General features: G+C 33.4%; 1 protein-coding gene across 1 annotated transcript in view; it reads right to left on the bottom strand.

Moving 5' to 3' along the window:
• The window catches only part of LOC140050287 (uncharacterized), a 92309-nt gene extending 71518 nt beyond the window's left edge, over positions 1 to 20791 (bottom strand). Inside the window, exon 1 of the mRNA XM_072095408.1 lies at positions 19797 to 20791. Within this exon, the coding sequence (XP_071951509.1) occupies positions 19797 to 20129 (333 nt within the window). The 5' untranslated portion in view covers positions 20130 to 20791. The remainder of the gene's footprint in view (positions 1 to 19796) is intronic.

Here is a 20791-nt window from a genome sequence, read left to right as displayed (position 1 = left end):
AGAGGGAAAGACTGTACTAACAAAAAAAAGCAAAGACACACAATTAATGCCAAATGGCAACAGACAGATAGACAGATAGACAGACAGACAGAGCTAGTATCCAATAAGGTTTAAACAATAAGAACAACAAGATTTATACAGTGGAGGTAAGAAATAACAATTTACAGACAGAGAGGCTGGGAAATTCAATAGACATAACAAAGAGAAGAATACAGAATTTAACATGTTTTTACAGTCTTAAAAATAAACTAATTAAATTTAAGTTCTAGTATGCCTCCCAAGATTTCGTGACCACAGTATTATGAAATTTGGTGAAACTAATATTAATGGCAATGTTTATGCAAACACCCTCCCACACAATTGTCACCTATTTATTATCACTAAAAGGCATCAGTAACTCTTTTTGACCATTGCTAGATGTATGCCACAAATAAGACACAAGTCACATCTTATAGTGTGTGTCCACACACGTGACAGGCCATTCCTTCTTTTAGCAGTTCACATCCATCTAACAGGTCACATCTTATAGTGCGTGTCCACACAATGTGACAGGTCATGCCTTCTTTTAGCAGTACACATCCATCTGACAGGTCACATCTTTAGTGTGTGTCCACACAATGTGACAGGTCATGCCTTCTTTTAGCAGTACACATCCATCTGACAGGTCACATCTTTTAGTGTGTGTCCACACAATGTGACAGGTCATGCCTTCTTAGCAGCACACATCCATCTGACAGGTCACATCTAGTGTGTGTCCACACAATGTGACAGGTCATGCCTTCTTTTAGCAGTACACATCCATCTGACAGGTCACATCTTTTAGTGCGTGTCTACACATTGTGACAGGTCATGCCTTCTTTTAGTAGTACATATCCATCTGACAGGTCACATCTTTAGTGTGTGTCCACACAATGTGACAGGTCATGCCTTCTTTTAGCATTACACATCCATCTGACAGGTCACATCTTTTAGTGCGTGTCTACACAATGTGACAGGTCATGCCTTCTTTTAGCAGTACACATCCATCCGACAAGTCACGTCTTCTTAGCAGTTCATAGGCGCAATATCCATATCTTTTTTTTAGTAGTATACATCCTAACATAATCTGACAGGTCACGTTCGCAAATTATAGTACAGTTAGACGCGTCTTCTTAGCACTGTTACATAGTCATCTATAATTAATTATGATAGTTACATTGCTAGATCAATAAACACCCTTAATAAAAAAAATGAATTATGATTTAGCAGACTCAGATATCAATTAAAATATATAAGCATTAATTAGGTAGTTAGACATGTCTGAAGCCTGCGACAAGAAAACGTAATATTAACGACAAGTGAAGGAGATACTATAGACATAGGCTAAACCACACAAAATACCAGGGGAAATAATTTCATTTAGAAATAATAATTAATTTGTGACTCATTTGCAGTGGATTTGTATAGTAAAATGAGTCATAATTAGCAACGTGAAGTTACAAACCAATTATCGATGGTCACGGTTTTAATTTGACGGCTACCAGGAGTCAAATTAGGATCTTGAAGAGATTGTCGAAAGAATTTTTCTCAATTAATTATTGTTCAGTATCACGAAAGATCATTTCAATGTAAAAGAAAATTGAAGGCTGTATAAAAAAATGAAACTAATCCCATAACTACAATCATTAACAAAATATTATTTGCTGTAGTAATGGACAACGATAATGACTCCTAACAGACTAGTTTGCATATTTTAGAATGTTTACAGACGGTTAAAACACACAAGTGAAAAGCAGTAATTGATATCTAACTAAAAGTTAAATTAGTTGATTCTATGACAGTTAAATGACGCACTTAAAAAATTGATATAAAAATGATACGATGCACAGTAAGTACAGTATTACTAGTACGTACAGTAATTGAATTACCTTTAAATGATTGAATTTAACCAAATACTGTATTAATGCTGTTGAATCCCAATAATTACTCCACAAAAATTAAGAATGTGAAAGTTGGAGTTTGTAATCAGTAAAACAAAAACATAGGAGTGAGAGATATAGCTAAATTTTTATTCTAAATCCAAAATTAATCAATTTTCAGAATAAAATTTCTTCTAAATATAATTCAATGACATGGTTACTGTTGGTCTAATGGTAGTTACCAAGTATATGGTTTAACATAGTAGCCTTAATTTAAGCACCTCCATGATTTAAGATACTACTCTATCAACAGTACCTGTCTCATAGGGCCTGTTCGTAGGGGTTGAAAATACCAGCTTATTCCCGATTTCCGTTCGCGTGATCCAATTAACTTTTGCCTCAGGCTACAAAAAATTCGAGGCAAAATGTTCACCAAATTTGCAGGTTATTTCAGCGATAATCCAATTATACTCGGCCTTCGAGGATAATAAATCTCCGATAGAGGCAATGTGTCAAATTTTGACAACGTTCGCTGCCTAGGCCCGTCATTTCTCCTACGAAGTTCTTCCATACACGCTTCGAGCGCGATCGTCAGCTGGTGCTGTCCTTGTTGGTGTAGACCGCTTAGTAGGCCTAGCTGGTCGGTGGTGTTTCCGTCGTGTAACATTGGGCTCAAATTCTTCGTCAATGAGTAAAATAATGGTCGTCAGGAGAAGGCATATTTCGGCAGGATTATCGGCGTTAAGAGGCATAAGGTTTGTCGCAAGGATAAGCAGTGTAAAAGGTAGCAAGTAATTGTTATTGTAAAGAAAGATCGCGAGTAAAAAATATACAACACACGAAACTAGCGTGCGAAAATGGGGTCGGAGGTTGTAAAGAAAACTGACCTTATAACGTAATTTCCGGTTTGTGATTGTCGATTAAGCATTTAAGCGGTTAAATATTTCAAGTACGAACAACGTTCAATTTATAACCCGAGGCATGGGTGAAATTAAGCGCTTATTTTAACCACCGTACGAACACGACCATAGAAAGAATAGTGTAATTATTTTCTACTGAAATACCGAAACGAAAATGTAGATTAAAATCTAACATTATCTCACTTTTTATACTGTATACAATACTGTATGCACAATACTGTATGCACAATACTGTATGCACAATACTGTATGCACAATACTGTATACAATACTGTATACAATACTGTATGCACAATACTGTATGCACAATACTGTATGCACAATACTGTATGCACAATACTGTATACAATACTGTATGCACAATACTGTATGCACAATACTGTATGCACAATACTGTATGCACAATACTGTATACAATACTGTATGCACAATACTGTATGCACAATACTGTATGCACAATACTGTATGCACAATACTGTATGCACAATACTGTATACAATACTGTATGCACAATACTGTATACAATACTGTATGCACAATACTGTATACAATACTGTATGCACAATACTGTATGCACAATACTGTATGCACAATACTGTATGCACAATACTGTATGCACAATACTGTATGCACAATACTGTATGCACAATACTGTATGCACAATACTGTATGCACAATACTGTATGCACAATACTGTATGCACAATACTGTATACAATACTGTATGCACAATACTGTATGCACAATACTGTATGCACAATACTGTATGCACAATACTGTATGCACAATACTGTATGCACAATACTGTATGCACAATACTGTATACAATACTGTATGCACAATACTGTATACAATACTGTATGCACAATACTGTATGCACAATACTGTATACAATACTGTATGCACAATACTGTATACAATACTGTATGCACAATACTGTATGCACAATACTGTATGCACAATACTGTATACAATACTGTATGCACAATACTGTATGCACAATACTGTATGCACAATACTGTATGCACAATACTGTATGCACAATACTGTATGCACAATACTGTATGCACAATACTGTATGCACAATACTTTCTTGTTTAAAACTAATCAGTTGATCTTTCAGTTCAAAGGACGTATTACAAACATTAAAACATAATGACAATCTCTGAAATCAAACAAGAATCAATCGTGCGAAGCAGCGACAAAAACGAGAAAGTAATAATCGCATGTGAACTGGTGATAACGGATGTTACCAAGTATAAACAAATACTCTATCTTGCCACTTAATGGTGCGATGGTATTCATGAATGACTTCACAGGTCTAACAAATGTTATACATTACATTACAAAGTGCAGGCAATGGCAACACAATAGAATGTAATTAAAGATATTTTATCTCCCAACCCCACCCTCCACACCCCTCTCAATCGTTCAATTAAGAGGGGGCCATTTTAATGTCACATCACATTATTAATCATTACTGTAGATTTGACCAACAATTGGATAAAAACATTTATTTACCCATAACTGTAATCTAAAGGAAGCCTATTGTCTGGAAGACAACAGCAACACCATTCTGGTTAAATGTAACCGCCCTTTATGTCTTCTTTCATAAAGAAAAATTCCTTATTTTGCTCATCTTTGGTTCTATGGTGAAATTGAATAACTTAAGTACAAAATGGTGTATACAATTTCTTTTTATTTTGGAAAAATTTCATCCATATCAACAAACGTACTATAGTACTAATAACAGAAAAAGAAAAAAGAAAATTCGCAAATTCTAAGCTTAAATATTTAGAATATTTCTCCATCTACAATACATATTCAATTTGATTTTATTCATATTTCTTTTTCACAGTTTGAAATAAGCTACTGTACATCTTTAATAAAAAAAATTAGGAATGATATAAACAGCTAAATGTTTTACAGTAATACCAAGAATACAGTACTCCTAATTGTCATTATTGATATGGATTATTCTATAAACAGCCACATTTCAGCTTGATTGACACAAAACTGAAAGGTTTAATTAATTAACATTTTTATAATTAGTCCGTGGGTGGATATCTTCATACAGTACCATAATGATGTTGCATCATCGGCAGCCGTAAATATCAACATAGTCCAGCTTTCCATCATCTCTGTGTGCATTGCTTTTAATGTTTGATAATCTAGTGTGGAATTTTCTTCTGGTACTTGGTATCCATGTTCTTGTCTGCCTCTCATCTCAGCAACAACGGTATCATCATAGTCAGTGGCTTGGTTTCTCTTATACTTGTAGTAGCAAAGCACAATTACAATAACAATAATAACAACTACAGTATGCTTAATATGATAGTATTTTTTTTTTTTTTTTATCGTTTTTGTTAAATAATGGAATGATCATTGACTTGGATACTTTTCCTAAAATATTTCCATTTCAGAAACAACCTTTGGCAATTTTGAAAATTTGAAAATTTCACTTGAAATCGTAAAGTGATCTTGTGGAACACTAGATTCCCCAATCTAGACTGTTTCATTAACAGGTCTAGCCTCTGCAGTACAGATGTATTCCAGTGTTAATATCTGTGTGATCTTAATCTGTGGTTTGTAGTTGACAGTGATTGGACCAACAGAGCAGTTTCTTGAATATTATAATTATATCACATGAATCAAAGCACATTTCAAGTCACAGTGTACTATTATTATAAAATTATTTTCATTTAATTTTTTTCTCTACTTTACTTGTTTTTTTTTCCAAGAAAGCCTAGTTGAAGAAACATGACAGAACACAAACGAACTCCTAAAGTCCTATACGAGGGACGATGCATTGAGAGAAAGGATACATCCAATATGGCACAGACAGGTCTCGAACCTACTGTATGCCTTTGGAATAGCCTTTGGTGGATCCAGAATGGTAAAACAAGCAAGGGATATTATAGTAAAATTAAGTACTGAACTTTAATCTAATGTACTATCTTTTGAATTCAAAATTGAGGAGGGAAGGCCGACTGGACACCTCTTGGGTGCGCCTACATGTATGAACTATGATACTATCTTTTGAATTCAAAATTGAGGAAGGAAGGCCGACTGGACACCTCTTGGGTGCGCCTACATGTATGAACTATGATACTATCTTTTGAATTCAAAATTGAGGAAGGAAGGCCGACTGGACACCTCTTGGATGCGCCTACGTGTATGAACTATGATACTATCTTTTGAATTCAAAATTGAGGAGGGAAGGCCGACTGGACACCTCTTGGATGCGCCTACATGTATGAACTATGATATCCTTTCCCATTATGCCATATGGTACAAATGTGCAGTTTTAAACAGCAAACCAATTGTCCTATTAGAAAATATCATGTTATTATTTTTGCAGCATACATTTTAACAACAGAAAGATTTACAATGCAAAACCATAAATATGGACCCACTATTAATAACGGACAATAAATCAAGATATTTCAGGAGAGGTAGTCCATTAGACAAGCAATCAAAGGCTTACAAAGCATTTATATATCAAGAGAATTTATGTGCAAGATTTAAAAATAAACATTAAATAGTAATCTCACAGAGTAATAATAGAGAAATCATAGAATAAATGTGAAATTTAATGACAAACTGAATACTACATGAATTTCATAATCAATATGTGAATAAACACAAAATAATGTCAACCTAGATATTGTAATCAGAATATAAAGAGCATGTGAGTAGACAATAGAGAGCTTTCCTATTAAATGCTTTCACAGATTGCATAGTCTTTTCTAGCCTGTGTCATTGATTCTAGCCCCTGTTCAAGTTCAATCAAAGCAATCTAAACAACAGGACACTGAGCTCGGCTAGATCAAAGGGTTTACCTCCAGTTTTGAAACGATCAGTCTCCACCCCCTAAATGCTTAACTGATTTTCGATTGGGCAATTGGCTTCCTCAAAGGTTTTGTAAGCAATTCAAATTATGGTGTACTGTACAAAGCCTAGAATTCAATGACTTTTTATGAATTCGTCGAAGCGATAGTTCAATGAATATAGTTTATATAGCCTCGCTCTTGGAGGAGAAAGGGATATTGTCGGTTTATCCAGGTAAGCTACTGTAGGCACGAAATAAACTTATACAATTTATATAGGGGTGCTTGAAAGAATATGCTAATTGTTAAATCCAGATGAGTAAAGTTAGGTTTGCGATACACACCACGTGTGCAAATAAAGTATGGTTGAGATTATCTTGACGTTTCGGTTGTCATGCTACAACCGTCTTGGGTAGAATCGTGTTCTAGTGTTCAATCGCCATGCAACGTTTAAAAAATATGGAAACAATTTGAAAAAAGCGACCATATAAAGAACAATACACCCAAACTTTATGAATTATTAAAATGTACAGCTTCAACAACAATTTTTATTTCATACAGTACAATATATTATAATACAGTAATGACTATGTGTGTACAGTAACCTTCAATGAACAAATGAAAATTATTTTTATCAAATATTAATAGTCTGTTCTTAAAATATACAGTGTGCCAAAAACCGTACCGTGCTCTCATCTTATTGGTTATCGGCATAAATTGTACTTGGTTAATACAAATTTATCATCTAACATTTGCAATATACATTACGGAATATTAGATGAGCCTTGAAAAGATTGAATCAAATTAACAATAATATGTAGTCCTAGTTCTGTAGCAATTACCAAGTCCTGAATTTAATGCAGCTCTCTTTGCACAACATGATTTTATACATCAACGCCTACAGCAATCTTGGGCTTAAACTCATAATACCAGGTGACCAATCTAGATTGACGAGTCTGCAGCATCAACCATTTTCACACAGACCTGTGAGACAGTAATATTAATGTAAATCAATGGCTTATTTGTAGAAAGGGTCCAAATGTCCAAAATCCTACTTTGCTGAGACTGCCCCTGGAGCTGTATAGTTGCGACCTTAAGTTCTCAAATATCAAAATAAGGTCAAAGTTGAAAACACAGGCTGATATGGATCATATACATAATATTAATCAGCCTACTACAGTATTCTGTAATTTTACATTAGAAAACGATAACAGCAGCAGAAGCCTCTGGAACACATCTATTCAGGGGACACATCTATTCAGGGAAAACGTCTATTCAGGGGACACACCTATTCAGGGGACACACCTATTTAGGGACAAACCTATTTAGGGACATACTGTACCTATTCAGGAGACACCCTATTATTGGGATATTTACCTTTGAAATGAACAAATGGAAACATATAGTTTACCACCAAGGCAAATCCCTATTTAGGGTATACCCCTATCAAGGGGAAACCTTGTTGGGTCTTGAAGGTGTCTCCTTTACAGAGTTTTGTTTGGACATCACTGAACACTACAGTATACAATTCTATTAGTATTAATTTTAAGTATTATTTTATTATTATTTATTCCTTTGGTACATTGTGTCCTAATTTAATATTTACTGTAACAGAATGCTATTGGGATATGATAACACATTCAAAGAGCTATTTGAATAATTATAAAGATATATTTATTCAGTAAAATGAAAATAATTCCTTATTATATTAATTGTAATTTAGAACAAAACATCACGCAATCAAGTAGTACTAATTTTCTAAAGAAAATCAATATGTTGAAAAGTCGATAAGACAAAGACACCGACACAATTTAATAATTAATATTATACTAATATCATTACTAATAATTCATGAATGGTAATTGTGGTATGTTTGTTGGGGAGAAAAAAAAAGGGGGGGGGGGGGGGGGGTTTATCTCTTGAGAGTATGCAAATGTCTGTTTATTCCTGGGTAAGTTAGGCATGAAATAGACAATGGTTTAATCTTTCATTCTCTCCATATATAGCTATTTTTGTTTTATCCAGGTATTTTGTATAAATATAACACAAAATACACTAATTAATGTTCATAAATTCTTTTGTAATTAACAATTAGAATAGTAGAAAATGTATAGTATTAGGTATCCCAATGAACGCGCGATGCGTGGTGACAGTTTTGAAAAAGTGACGAAATTCTATAAAGTGATATGACTTTGATGTTAAAATTACTACACTAATTTTGATTGTATTTTAATACAAATTAAATATATTGAAAGAGGGTGTTTTATTGTTCACTTACATGTGTTATTTATTAAAATTGATCAAGTATTTCCAGCGAAAACATCATTTCAAAATTAGTCTAAAACGCAAACCGGCGAATTTTCGCGCGATAAAAAATTTTCGGAAAACCCCTAGCCTGTTTTCAAAACACGATCGCTTGATGGCCGTCATAGCTAGCGGAGTGATTTCTTTTGTATGTTATCAGATTTTGAATAAGCTTTAATTTGATACGTAAAAAGGCTGGTACGGACAGGTTTATCAGTCTAAAATATCAATTTTCGTGAGAAAAGTTGTATTTTGACCCATTGCGCATGATCAAAACAAATCGAATTCGGTAATAAATTGAAGCGAAATCATTATTTTATTCGATAAAACATCATTTATTAATGTATTTTCTATGGTCGTCAAGCGATCTACATTTTTAAACTGGTGCATGAGGCGTAAATCCCGTTCGGAATTTTAAAGATTCAACCATTATAATCCGGTGAATATTGTAGTGAGTAAAATATTGTACTGTAAAATACGTGCGCGTTTGTTGTGGTGTTTTCCGTTAAATACATTAATGCACCCTATCAGCGAATGGTACGTTCCATATTTTCAACACGTTGTTTTAGTTTTCCTCGCTCGAGTTCGGCCGGCTCGACGCGAGATGTGTGACAGCAGCGATGTCGGAGCTTGACATGTCCTTTTCCATCGTAGAATATCTGATTTTAGACATTAATTTAACAACTTTAAATTGGTGTAATGTGCGGAAGATTTATTATGCAAGTATACAATGCAAATGCGTTAGGTTTAAATGTACCGAAGACATTTATTAAGCTAATTTACCAACGTTACATTTGACTCTGTATACGGCGGTTGAAAGTCATTAACTGCGACCGAAATACTTTGACGGGAGCTACTGCTGATCGCGAGTAAGCCGTTACTTGGCCTAAACTTTAGCTCCGTATTTCAATTTAATAACATACTTACGGTTAGAAATACGAAAAGAAAACCATTTTTATAATGTTATATATACTATTCAGGTAAACAATTAATTGTTTTAATTAACATTGATTATTTCAAATGAGTTTATTTTGACTCATTGTGTGTTTGCCTAAATAAAAGAGCATATCTTAGCCCGGCTTAGATTTGGTGTCATAATCATACGGGCCTAAAATCTTGTTTTCCGTATTCAAAAGTTATATGAAATAGTATTTATGATTGAAATTATGAATATAAAGTACATTAAAATAATATAATAATCATACTTACCAAAAATTAGTGTGAAAGAAGGGAAACATTATACACAGTTTTTAACATAATTTTTCATTTTTTGGGGGATAATTTTAAATTTCATCGTTAAAAAAATATTATTGTTTCATATTACACATATCTCTGATATATTTATTAATGAAATATACACTACATTCTAACAAGTAAAACAAAAATTAAATGAATTAGTAAAGTAGTTCAAAAGTTACAGATCATTGAAAAAATTGCATTTTTTTCATTTTTTTGGGAAATTCAACAAAAATGGGCGCAAAATGCTTTCCGACCAACTTTGCGGACCAATAATTTTAAAAATAGGTTTCGTTGAGGCTCCAAAAAAAATAGAGTTGTACAACTCTGTGATATCTATAGGTTTAACAAAATTTAAAACTTTTAACTCATTATTGTAAAAGTTATAAACTTTTAAAAATGCTTCCAATTTTAACTGCAAAAAACACCATTTTTAAGCAAAAAATCGTATATTTTTTACCAATACCACTTTAAATAACCATAACTTTAGAACGGGTAATCGGATTTCAATCATTTAAATTGCAAAATGCTAATTACATTAAGTCCTTTATAGTTAACTGAAAGAAAAAGTAAAACAATTAATCTGAATTTTTTCATTGGGATACCTAATAGTATGTATGAGTATTATGAATTATGTTATTAAATACATTAGAATTATTTTATATCAATTTATATTATTATTAATTGTAATTACTGTATGACTGCATCTAAATTTATCTACATATTTTTATTATTAATAATGACAATACTTAAGTCCTTTACAGTTCAGTGTACAGTACTTACTTATAATTAACTGTATAGTATGTTTAGACAGAGCTTTTATTTGTTTGTGGTTAAAATTATAACGGTTTTAATTAGTGGAATGCCATAACAACTTGTTTATTCTAATGGTCAATAAAGAAAGTGAAATAAAATTTTCATTTAAACTAACAAAAATGAAGGTAAAAACAATTCACCAATGACTACAATCATGCGCAAAATATTTTCACCATAAAAAATCAATTTACTTTCAAGTTTAAGAAAATGTTTATTTAACAAGTAAATTACAATCAGTGAAAAGTTCATACTGTAGGAATTTCTACAGTATATTCACCTAGTGTTATGAGTTCACAACAACCACAAATGAAAATAATAACAAAAATGTGGGAACGAGCCAAATTGATTGAAAAAACGCATTTGAATACCATACCAGAGAAATATGTATTTCTGGTTCGATCCATTTTCTGAAAGAGGGGTGATGAAGTGTGAAAAATTAAAGAAATCCCAATTCTAATTTGAAACGTCTCATGGGTTTTGACTGCAGTCTGACCATATCTAATTTTAGTTATTTATTCTCACATTTATGAGTCACTTTACTTCATTGTCAACTTGAATAAATTAACATCGCTAATATTTTGTGTTTATCAATAATTTATCCTTAAAATTTTAAAAACATTTTGACCTTTTGACATTGAATTATTAATTAAAAATCAATAAATAATAATATTTTCATATTCTTATAGTTGGTTTTAATTAATTTTATGGACATTTTCTGTAAAAACACTAAATACTGTACACAGTCATATCATAGTTCTCAACATAGCAATGTCATTTTTAAATATTTTTCATTAAAAAAAAATAGATTCCTACATAATAGAGAAAGCAAAACAAGGCAATGAGTACAGAAGCAGTATCCAAAATGGCCATCTGCTAAAAAATAAGCATAAACTGTAAAGAATAAAAATGATATAAAAACGTTGAGAAATATATCAAAACACACAGTTACAAACAGTTTATAAAATTATAAAAAAATAAAAAATTTCTTAGTTATTAAATGTCTTAATTGTCACATACCGATAATACAAAAATCATTTTGGATAGAATGCGTTAAAATCTATGATGTACAGTAGGCTCATACAGTATCAATGATACGCCCAACATGCTGCTAGTCAGACGTAGTGCTATTAGTGACCGAGTGGGGGCATGACTTCAAAATGGCGTATCTCTGTTCCTTATTGGGCATATTTGTTTTTTTGTAATTTTTCCGTATTGTTGGAGATAGTAAAGTTTTCTTATGTCTTATCTGATTGGCTTATATTGAATGCCGACATATTCGATGGTAGTGGTCCTTCATCACAAATTCACATGGTCCTTCATCCCAAATTCACATGGTCCATTATTATAAATTCACATGGTCCTTCATCACAAATTCACATGGTCCATTATTATAAATTCACATGGTCCTTCATCACAAATTCACATGGTCCTTCATCACAAATTCACATGGTCCTTCATCACAAATTCACATGGTCCTTCATCACAAATTCACATGGTCCTTCATCACAAATTCACATGGTCCATTATTATAAATTCACATGGTCCTTCATTACAAATTCACATGGTCCTTCATTACAAATTCACATGGTCCTTTATCACAAATTCACATGGTCCTTCATCACAAATTCACATGGTCCTTCATCACAAATTCACATGGTCCATTATCACAAATTCACATGGTCCTTCATCACAAATTCACATGGTCCTTCATCACAAATTCACATGGTCCTTCATCACAAATTCACATGGTCCTTCATCACAAATTCACATGGTCCTTCATCACAAATTCACATGGTCCTTCATCACAAATTCACATGGTCCTTCATCACAAATTCACATGGTCCTTCATCACAAATTCACATGGTCCTTCATCACAAATTCACATGGTCCATTATTATAAATTCACATGGTCCTTCATCACAAATTCACATGGTCCATTATCACAAATTCACATGGTCCATTATCACAAATTCACATGGTCCTTCATCACAAATTCACATGGTCCATTATCACAAATTCACATGGTCCATTATCACAAATTCACATGGCGACTGTCTATTTTTGAGCTGTGATTATATTGGGAGTTTAAAAGAATCTAGTAATAGTAGTTTAATATCTAAATTCTACACCTGAAAAGGACTTCTACTGCAAATAACAGTGTGATAATATCCTATCTCAACACTTTTCTCAGCAGGGAAATAATTCTGTAATTTTTTTGCAAAAAATCAGGAGATAGAATCTAAATTTTAACTGATTCTGTTATTATTACCATAGCGTAGTGAGCATGACAGTGCAATGACCGATTCCTATTCTAAAACAAAAGTAAGCGTTACAATTAATTATAATTCAGAGAGTACTAAATAAAATGAGAAACGCGACAAAAGTGTATCTAACCGTAATTCGAATTACGTCACATTCGTTAAGATCCTGATGGATTTGTTGGCGTAGAACTATTCCTAATTTCGCCAAAGATAGAAATCTGAGACAATCTCTTGATTCAATTACAATGAATACCACCTCAAGATTTTAACAAATTTCAAACTGTTTTAATGGATTTCCTTTCGAGCAGACAGAATCCGAGCTAGACTCCCTGTATGTGACATGCACTTTTCAGACAGTCAAAATATTTAGTACTTCATTCAACTGTTTGTATTATTTATTTAAGACACTTATACAATGTCAATATTGGACTTCCTTTTAAACGTATCAAAACATATCATTGTCTTGGATTTGTGTGAATTTCATAAACAAATATCTACCTAAACATACACAAGCTACTGTACTGTAAGTCTGTTTTAAACATGCTTAAAGCTGATAATCAGAGTTATATCCTGCGATAGACATCTACTCCGACACCCTTATTCTTATTTAATTTTTATTATAGGCCTACAACAATTTGTTTTTACAATTCTATACGTCCTCGTGGAAGAACACCCTTGAATAATTTTTTTTTTCCGTTGCAAAAATAAAGATTTTATTATTATTATACTATTATTCTGAGGATGCACCCCTAATTAATGACAACACTTTCCTATGAAAATATAGTCCGGCAATATATTTTACAACTAAAGGCCAACTCTTATTCTGGCCAGGCATACTACTATAATAATGGAACATGTTAACTGTAGGTTCCAAAGGTGTAACTATAGCGAAATGTAATACAAAAATAGACAATAATTTGATACTTTTAATTGAAAAATAGAATATAGTGAGTGTTACAGTGTATCACACAAAATAATGAATTTTGTCCAGCTAGACATATTATTCAACAAATCAATATCACAGAGTGGTCATTATTTTCTCTTAACACCACCTATGTTCATCAGAGCTGAGCAATCACCTATGCTGATATTGATATTAATATTGTGAGGCAGGTGTGTTTAGGAATTCAATGTGAAAATGAACGCTTTGACAAGTTTATCAAACGGCCACCTCAAGGACACGTTGTCTTGTCTTTATCCGCAGCGATAGAACACTTTGAGTAATGAAGCTCATTTTATTAAAAGATAAAATCGTACGTGTGCTTTATAAAGCCTTGAGATTTAGATTCATCAATCACATATTGAGTACAATAAATATATACAGTCTACTATCCCAATATCGGACTCTCCCAAAACCAGAAACTCTCCTAAAACCAAACTTTTCTTGAAGGTCCAAAAGGGCCCAAATTCTTTTTTTAATATTAAAAACACATTCCAACAATAATACCAGACTTTACAGAAAACCAGACATGTTAGACCAGCCCAAGGGTGTCCGGTATTGGGAAAGTTGACTGTAGTAGTCGTATATGAGTGTCACTTACACACAGTAAATACAGCAACCATACAGTAGCCTGTGCTCTTCTGAGGGACTACAACTATGACTTACTTGAATGTTACTGTACATCCCTCTATAATAATTGACTAATCCACCAATCACGCCCTCAAATGTTGTATGGCATCCTCCATCATTATGCATTGAGGTACAGTATGTTGTAGCCCATACAGTAGTGGGCCTTAAAAAAGTTTGGGCCTAAAAGTTCTGGCCATCTTGGAATATTGATACAATTTGGTTTAAGAATAAGTCTGTATTTTATGGATGTACACCTGGGATATTTAACATACAATATTGTAAAGTAAGTAAGAGTTACAGTTAACCTGCAATAGTGCTGTTAAAGTAATAGCATGTGTCCAATTATAATATATTGTATCATTAACGAGAGTCATAATTACTCATAGATTCCCTGATGTGGCAATCCTGCATAAATTTCTCGTAAATAAACAGTCATTATTTTTAACATATTATGCTAACAAAGTGTACCATATAAAAAATATGCATGTGTGACCACACTTTAAAAATCCAAATAAATAATAATAATATCTTGTTGTTGTGAAACCTCTACGCGCTGAACATTATTACCCCAGTCATTTTTTGGATCAAACACGTATGGAAACATACTTCCATAATGCAGCTAGTAATCAGCGTAAAGTTGTGTTCTGATCTAACCATTTATACACCTTGGTGGAGAGAGGCAAACGTAAGTAAAATATCTTGCCTAAGGATACAAGCAATACGGCCAGTTGGATTTGAACCTCGGTCTCACGATCAGTAGTCCAACGTCCAACACCCTGCGCCACACGCCCTCACGCTAAACCGGCGCTAAACATTATCTTAACTATCAACGAACGAACTGGAAACAATTATCATATCATGGTGAAGATCACAGTATATTTACAGTTTTATACACAGCGATGGAACCATAAGGAAGAGGAGGGAAGGAGGATGCCAAGGTACACTGTAGGCCCCCTTCCCCTATCAATGAATGCTCCACATTATCTTGTACCCACACCCCACTCTTCCCTCCTGTTTAGACAGCTCCTCCGTCAGAAAACTTCATGTGCCACTACCTAGTACCAAGCACTCTTATTTTTAGATAATAACATACTATAATACACACTATACATGCAGTGCAGTACCTACTGTACAGTAATACATTTTTTTGTCCCCCGGTTGGAACTCAACCTTATCAATTTCAAGTTGATAGGTTTTAAAGTCTAAATTTTCATCAACAATATGGTATTCAGTTATTAGTTATTTTCCACTGGTTTCCATGTTGAAAACAGTCAAGCTGATCTCTGACCATTAATTAGTTTTTCACATGCCTCATGGCTATAGACTATTAAAGCTCAGTCAATGTTTAATGAAGTGTTTATCATTGATTTCTTCTCCAAATTAGCTAGTCTAGAAACAAAATGTAGAGTTGTACTGCTGCTATTAACTAACCAATTTACCCATTTTCTAAATTTAATGGGAATATTTTCCATAACTAACAGGCGTACACAGTAGATTGCGCTATGATAAAAGTAAACACAAATGTGTATGGTAGAAGGTACACATATTTTTTGGAGAAATATTTTCCAATGATGTACAGTACTTATGATCTGAGACAGTAGGAAACTAGAGAATGAATACAGTTGTAAAGCAAGGCCGACTCTGCTCACTTGAGGGCTGTCACCTCTGACCCTATAAATGTGCTGGAACCTATTTACCTATTTTGCGCTTTTAATGGTAACAACATTTGAAATGTAATGTATAGCCTAGAAACGACTAATATGATACTACGTGATAGAGAAAAGGTCAGCTATTGTACAATGCACTTGGGATAGCATTAGCAGCGCTTCCATTTATCACCTATTTTACATTTTTAATGTGAATACTGTATCTTTAACACGCAGCTTTGCGAAGACTATCGTTTTGATAGTTATATTTAAAAATCAAAGAGCTGCATACTGTAGGCAGTTAAAACTGCCTCAATATAAATGTATTAATGTTTAATAATGTTTCGGGCATAGACTATCATCTGATGAAAAGAACTGGAACATCATTAATAAATAGGGGATAGTTACTCTTGTTTTTACCAAGTAAAGAAGGCCAGCAATAAAATTGTACGGCAGTCTACAGTACGTCACCAAAAAGATAAAGAGTAAAGTTTATGGTTGCATCCATATTGGCCTTCTTCTACAGTAACCATGTATTGATTCAATCTGTGTATTTATATTATATTATTAAGTCATATTAATGGTGTGACCATTGCAAAGGTGGTCTAGCACTAGCAGTTCTGACATTTTTATAACTGGTATACACTGCTTTAATGTTGGAATTTCTGGACACATCCTTTAACTAGGATATGACATACTGAACATAATTAATAGTACTGTATACTAATACATTGACCATTTTAAGGTTGGTTATAGATAGAAGCTTTGACCTATATCTATCCTGCAGCTTTAATTATGCTGAATGCTTCTGATGGGTAAACCCACCTAGATATCCAATGACCTATAACCTCATCTCTAGCTAATTTGGTTGAGCTATGTTTATCCAGTCTGTTTTTGCCACTATTCATTTATTATGAGGACAAACGTTTAATCTAGGCTTAATACTGCGCTTGAAATTGTGACAAACATACGGCTTAACAGAAATTATTTGACAGTTTTAGTTTCATCACAATAACAAAGGTACTGTAGGGTCAGTAATGAAAGCTACACTTGAGCTCAGACTTGTGACATTGTTAAAACGTTGATAAAAATGCCATACAGTACAGTTAGTATAATGTACAATGCTGCTAGTATAAGTACAGTACTGTAATAATTAGTGGATACATTCATTTTAATGTTGAAAAGATTGTATAGCTATAAAGTACAATAACCCTCTGTAAAATTTGATTGCAGAGTTTTTATTGGTTCTAAAAACAGTCCTGCGTATTATAAAACCAATTGTATTGTTGTTAATGTTAATTCATAAAGACATACTGCAGAACCTTTGTTTAACACAACAAGTGACGATTATAATGCGTTTGACATGAAATGACAATAATCTTTAAATATTAATATTAAACCATAAAGATGTGGACGTGTCAATATTAATATCAAGTTAATCATGACAATTGTTTAAAGCTAGTCACAATCTTGTATGTTATTAAAGTGACCTTAACAACATTTCTTGTAGTAGCAGCATCAGAGATTTGATAGGAAACTCTGTTAACGTGTCCTTGCCTACTTGACTACTAAAGGCCCTCCTGCAGGCCAAATAATACTCATCATACACCTCCCATGGCAGCAGACTGCAGCCAAAGTTCACTGGTATTTGACCTGTGTCATTTGTAGAGTTAATAATAAAAAAATGGCTATCGAAATGAATGAAAATACATTGATTACATCAGATCAACATCAGATTATTTATGAATTGTACTATAGTATCATAATAACAAAAATGAAAATTATTTCTGATCCAGTATAGAATGCTGCATGCATTACCTGTAGATTTCAAGATAACACTTTTCAAATAAAAATGTACTTATTTGTTTTAATGTACTGAGAATGGTATAGAGAAACATTAGAAGCAAGTGTCTAGCACACAGTACTGTAGAATAACAGACATGATTTAGGACTACTGCACAATATGTTGGTTTATCCAGGTATACTGTAGTACAATAGGCTTGCAGAAAATAGAGAGTAGGCAATCATGTATTAAATTTTAAATAAAACAATTACCATATCCTCTGATATAATCCAACTTCGGGTCTAATCCCACCCTACTGTACTTTATGTCTGATTTTATAAACAGTCATACTGTATCCCTGGGTATATTCTCAGTATTGCCTTTTGATCTGGATGGTACAGTAATGTACAGGTATAATAACAAATGCTTACCATATCAATCATTTTGCTCTTTTAACCAGGGTTTCCCTGGTATAGTCCCACCTCCCACAGTTAGCCCAATTTCGGGATTATATCATCAGATTATATGGTATTAACTTATTTCACCTACTCAATTGTAGTAAAGAAAGTATTCAACAGTCAACAATTTCATTTTGCTTGCAGCTATTTTCAGCTAGATTTTCTGTATCTATAATTTCATGCAAACCTAACAAGTTCATACAAAAATCAATATCAAATAAAATCCAAATTTACTTGTTTGCTCGCTGATTACATCCAACACTAACCTACAATTATGTGACAATAATCTAAGTTTGAAGATGTGACACGTATCAACGAGGTGTCAATTAACATACAGGATACATATTGATAAACAAGAAGTATACCTCGGATTTTGATAAACTGTAGGGTCATTACAGGTCAACCAGATGACTATATTATTCATTGTAACGATTCGTTTGCAATATCTTGCTTAACGAAAATCTCGTAGACTGACATATAATCAATACTTCAAAGGAGTGAAGCGAAATCTTTGCAAAATCGTTTGCATAATGTGACGGTTACAAAAAGTGACCCCAGGCTTATCTTTCAACTAATTTGAGAATATTGGATGTATGTAATAATATTTAATTTATAGTATAGAAAAGTCAAAGAAATATGAAAATAAATTAATATGCTACATTATAACATTATATAAATTAATTAAATTCGAATTTTTAACATGTACACTACACAATAGGAGAGGGGCCTACTAGTAGAATTATCACTAGATTAAATATTTCAATATTAAAATATAGGCTAGGGCAGTCTATCTCTGGACCACGGAAAAAGGAAGATGGGGCTCAGTTTTTAAGGCTTAATTTTACGACCGATTTTTTTAATGAGCAAAAGAGAGTATTATTATTAAAAGAGGGTTAAGTTTAGGGGTTAGTTGATTTTTAGGACAAGTAGTTTGACATATATTTAGCAGTTAGGCTTAAATTATTTATTTATGGGTATAATCATTCTTGGGCCCAATCGTCTGTGGTCCTGAAATAATAATTTTAATTAATAATAAATAACAAAACAGATACTGTAATTTTTTTTTTTATCCTACCTTTGATGATCTATTCCGAGAAGTTGATTCACTGGTGGTGGCGGTGGTTTTAGGCGATAATCTCCCAAAAGTTCTATCTGTATTTTGATTTGAATTACTTGAAACTATTCCATCCAAAAGTCGAACTAACAAAATATTTGTTGGCAATTCCGATACACTACAATGTACAACATCCCTACATTCCGGGCAGCGTAATTCATTTTGTAAATTAACAATTCCTTCCAAACATCGTCTGCAAAAAGTATGTTGACATGGCAGAACTTTACTGGTCGCATCAAGCCGTTCCAGGCAAACAGAGCACTCTAGCAGGCGAAACAGTGCCTGCTCGTCCATGTTGGCGAAGGCCTGTAAACAAAGGCTAGGCCTACGAAGGACCAGCCCACCACACACCACGCTCACTCACATTCACTCGCCTCTAGCTCGGCCTGTCTCCTACTTCAGCAGGAAGAAATTCAGGAAGTAATACCTAATAATTGGCTTTATTTTACCACCAGTTGGTGTATCATTCCATTAACCAGCAAATGAACTAATAACCGAGTATTATCAATATCCTATATTTTGACAAAGTGCAAAGACGATGACCAGATTTTTCAAATCGTCTGCCCTTCCTTCCTTCTTGTTTGTGAAGAGCCCTGATTTTGGTCCTCAAGTCACTCACCACGATTGGTGTTCACACGGTTGATTTGGTGAGAGGAGCACTAAAAACGGCCAAGATCACACGGCTAGCTTCCGGGGTCTCAATGATTGTTAATACCGGACGGAAATTCCTCATAATTGACCTACCTACGTATTAATGTAATTTCGAATAGTTTCTCAATAACCCAATAGTATATAAAAAAAGTATATGAATTAGTTGTACCAGCAACAGAAAAGAATGATATTCCTACCACTTATCAACAACAGCGATGATGTCCGCTCGGTGAGCGAGCGAAACTCAACTGTTGCAACATAATAGTGCTGTGATCACGGTGTAACGACGACGAGTAGAAAATAAA

This window comes from Antedon mediterranea, chromosome 5 (genome assembly GCF_964355755.1).
Source record: "Antedon mediterranea chromosome 5, ecAntMedi1.1, whole genome shotgun sequence".
Taxonomy (NCBI): domain Eukaryota; kingdom Metazoa; phylum Echinodermata; class Crinoidea; order Comatulida; family Antedonidae; genus Antedon; species Antedon mediterranea.
The sequence above is the reverse complement of the archived record's forward strand: the minus strand, read 5'-3'. Positions and strand labels throughout refer to the sequence as shown.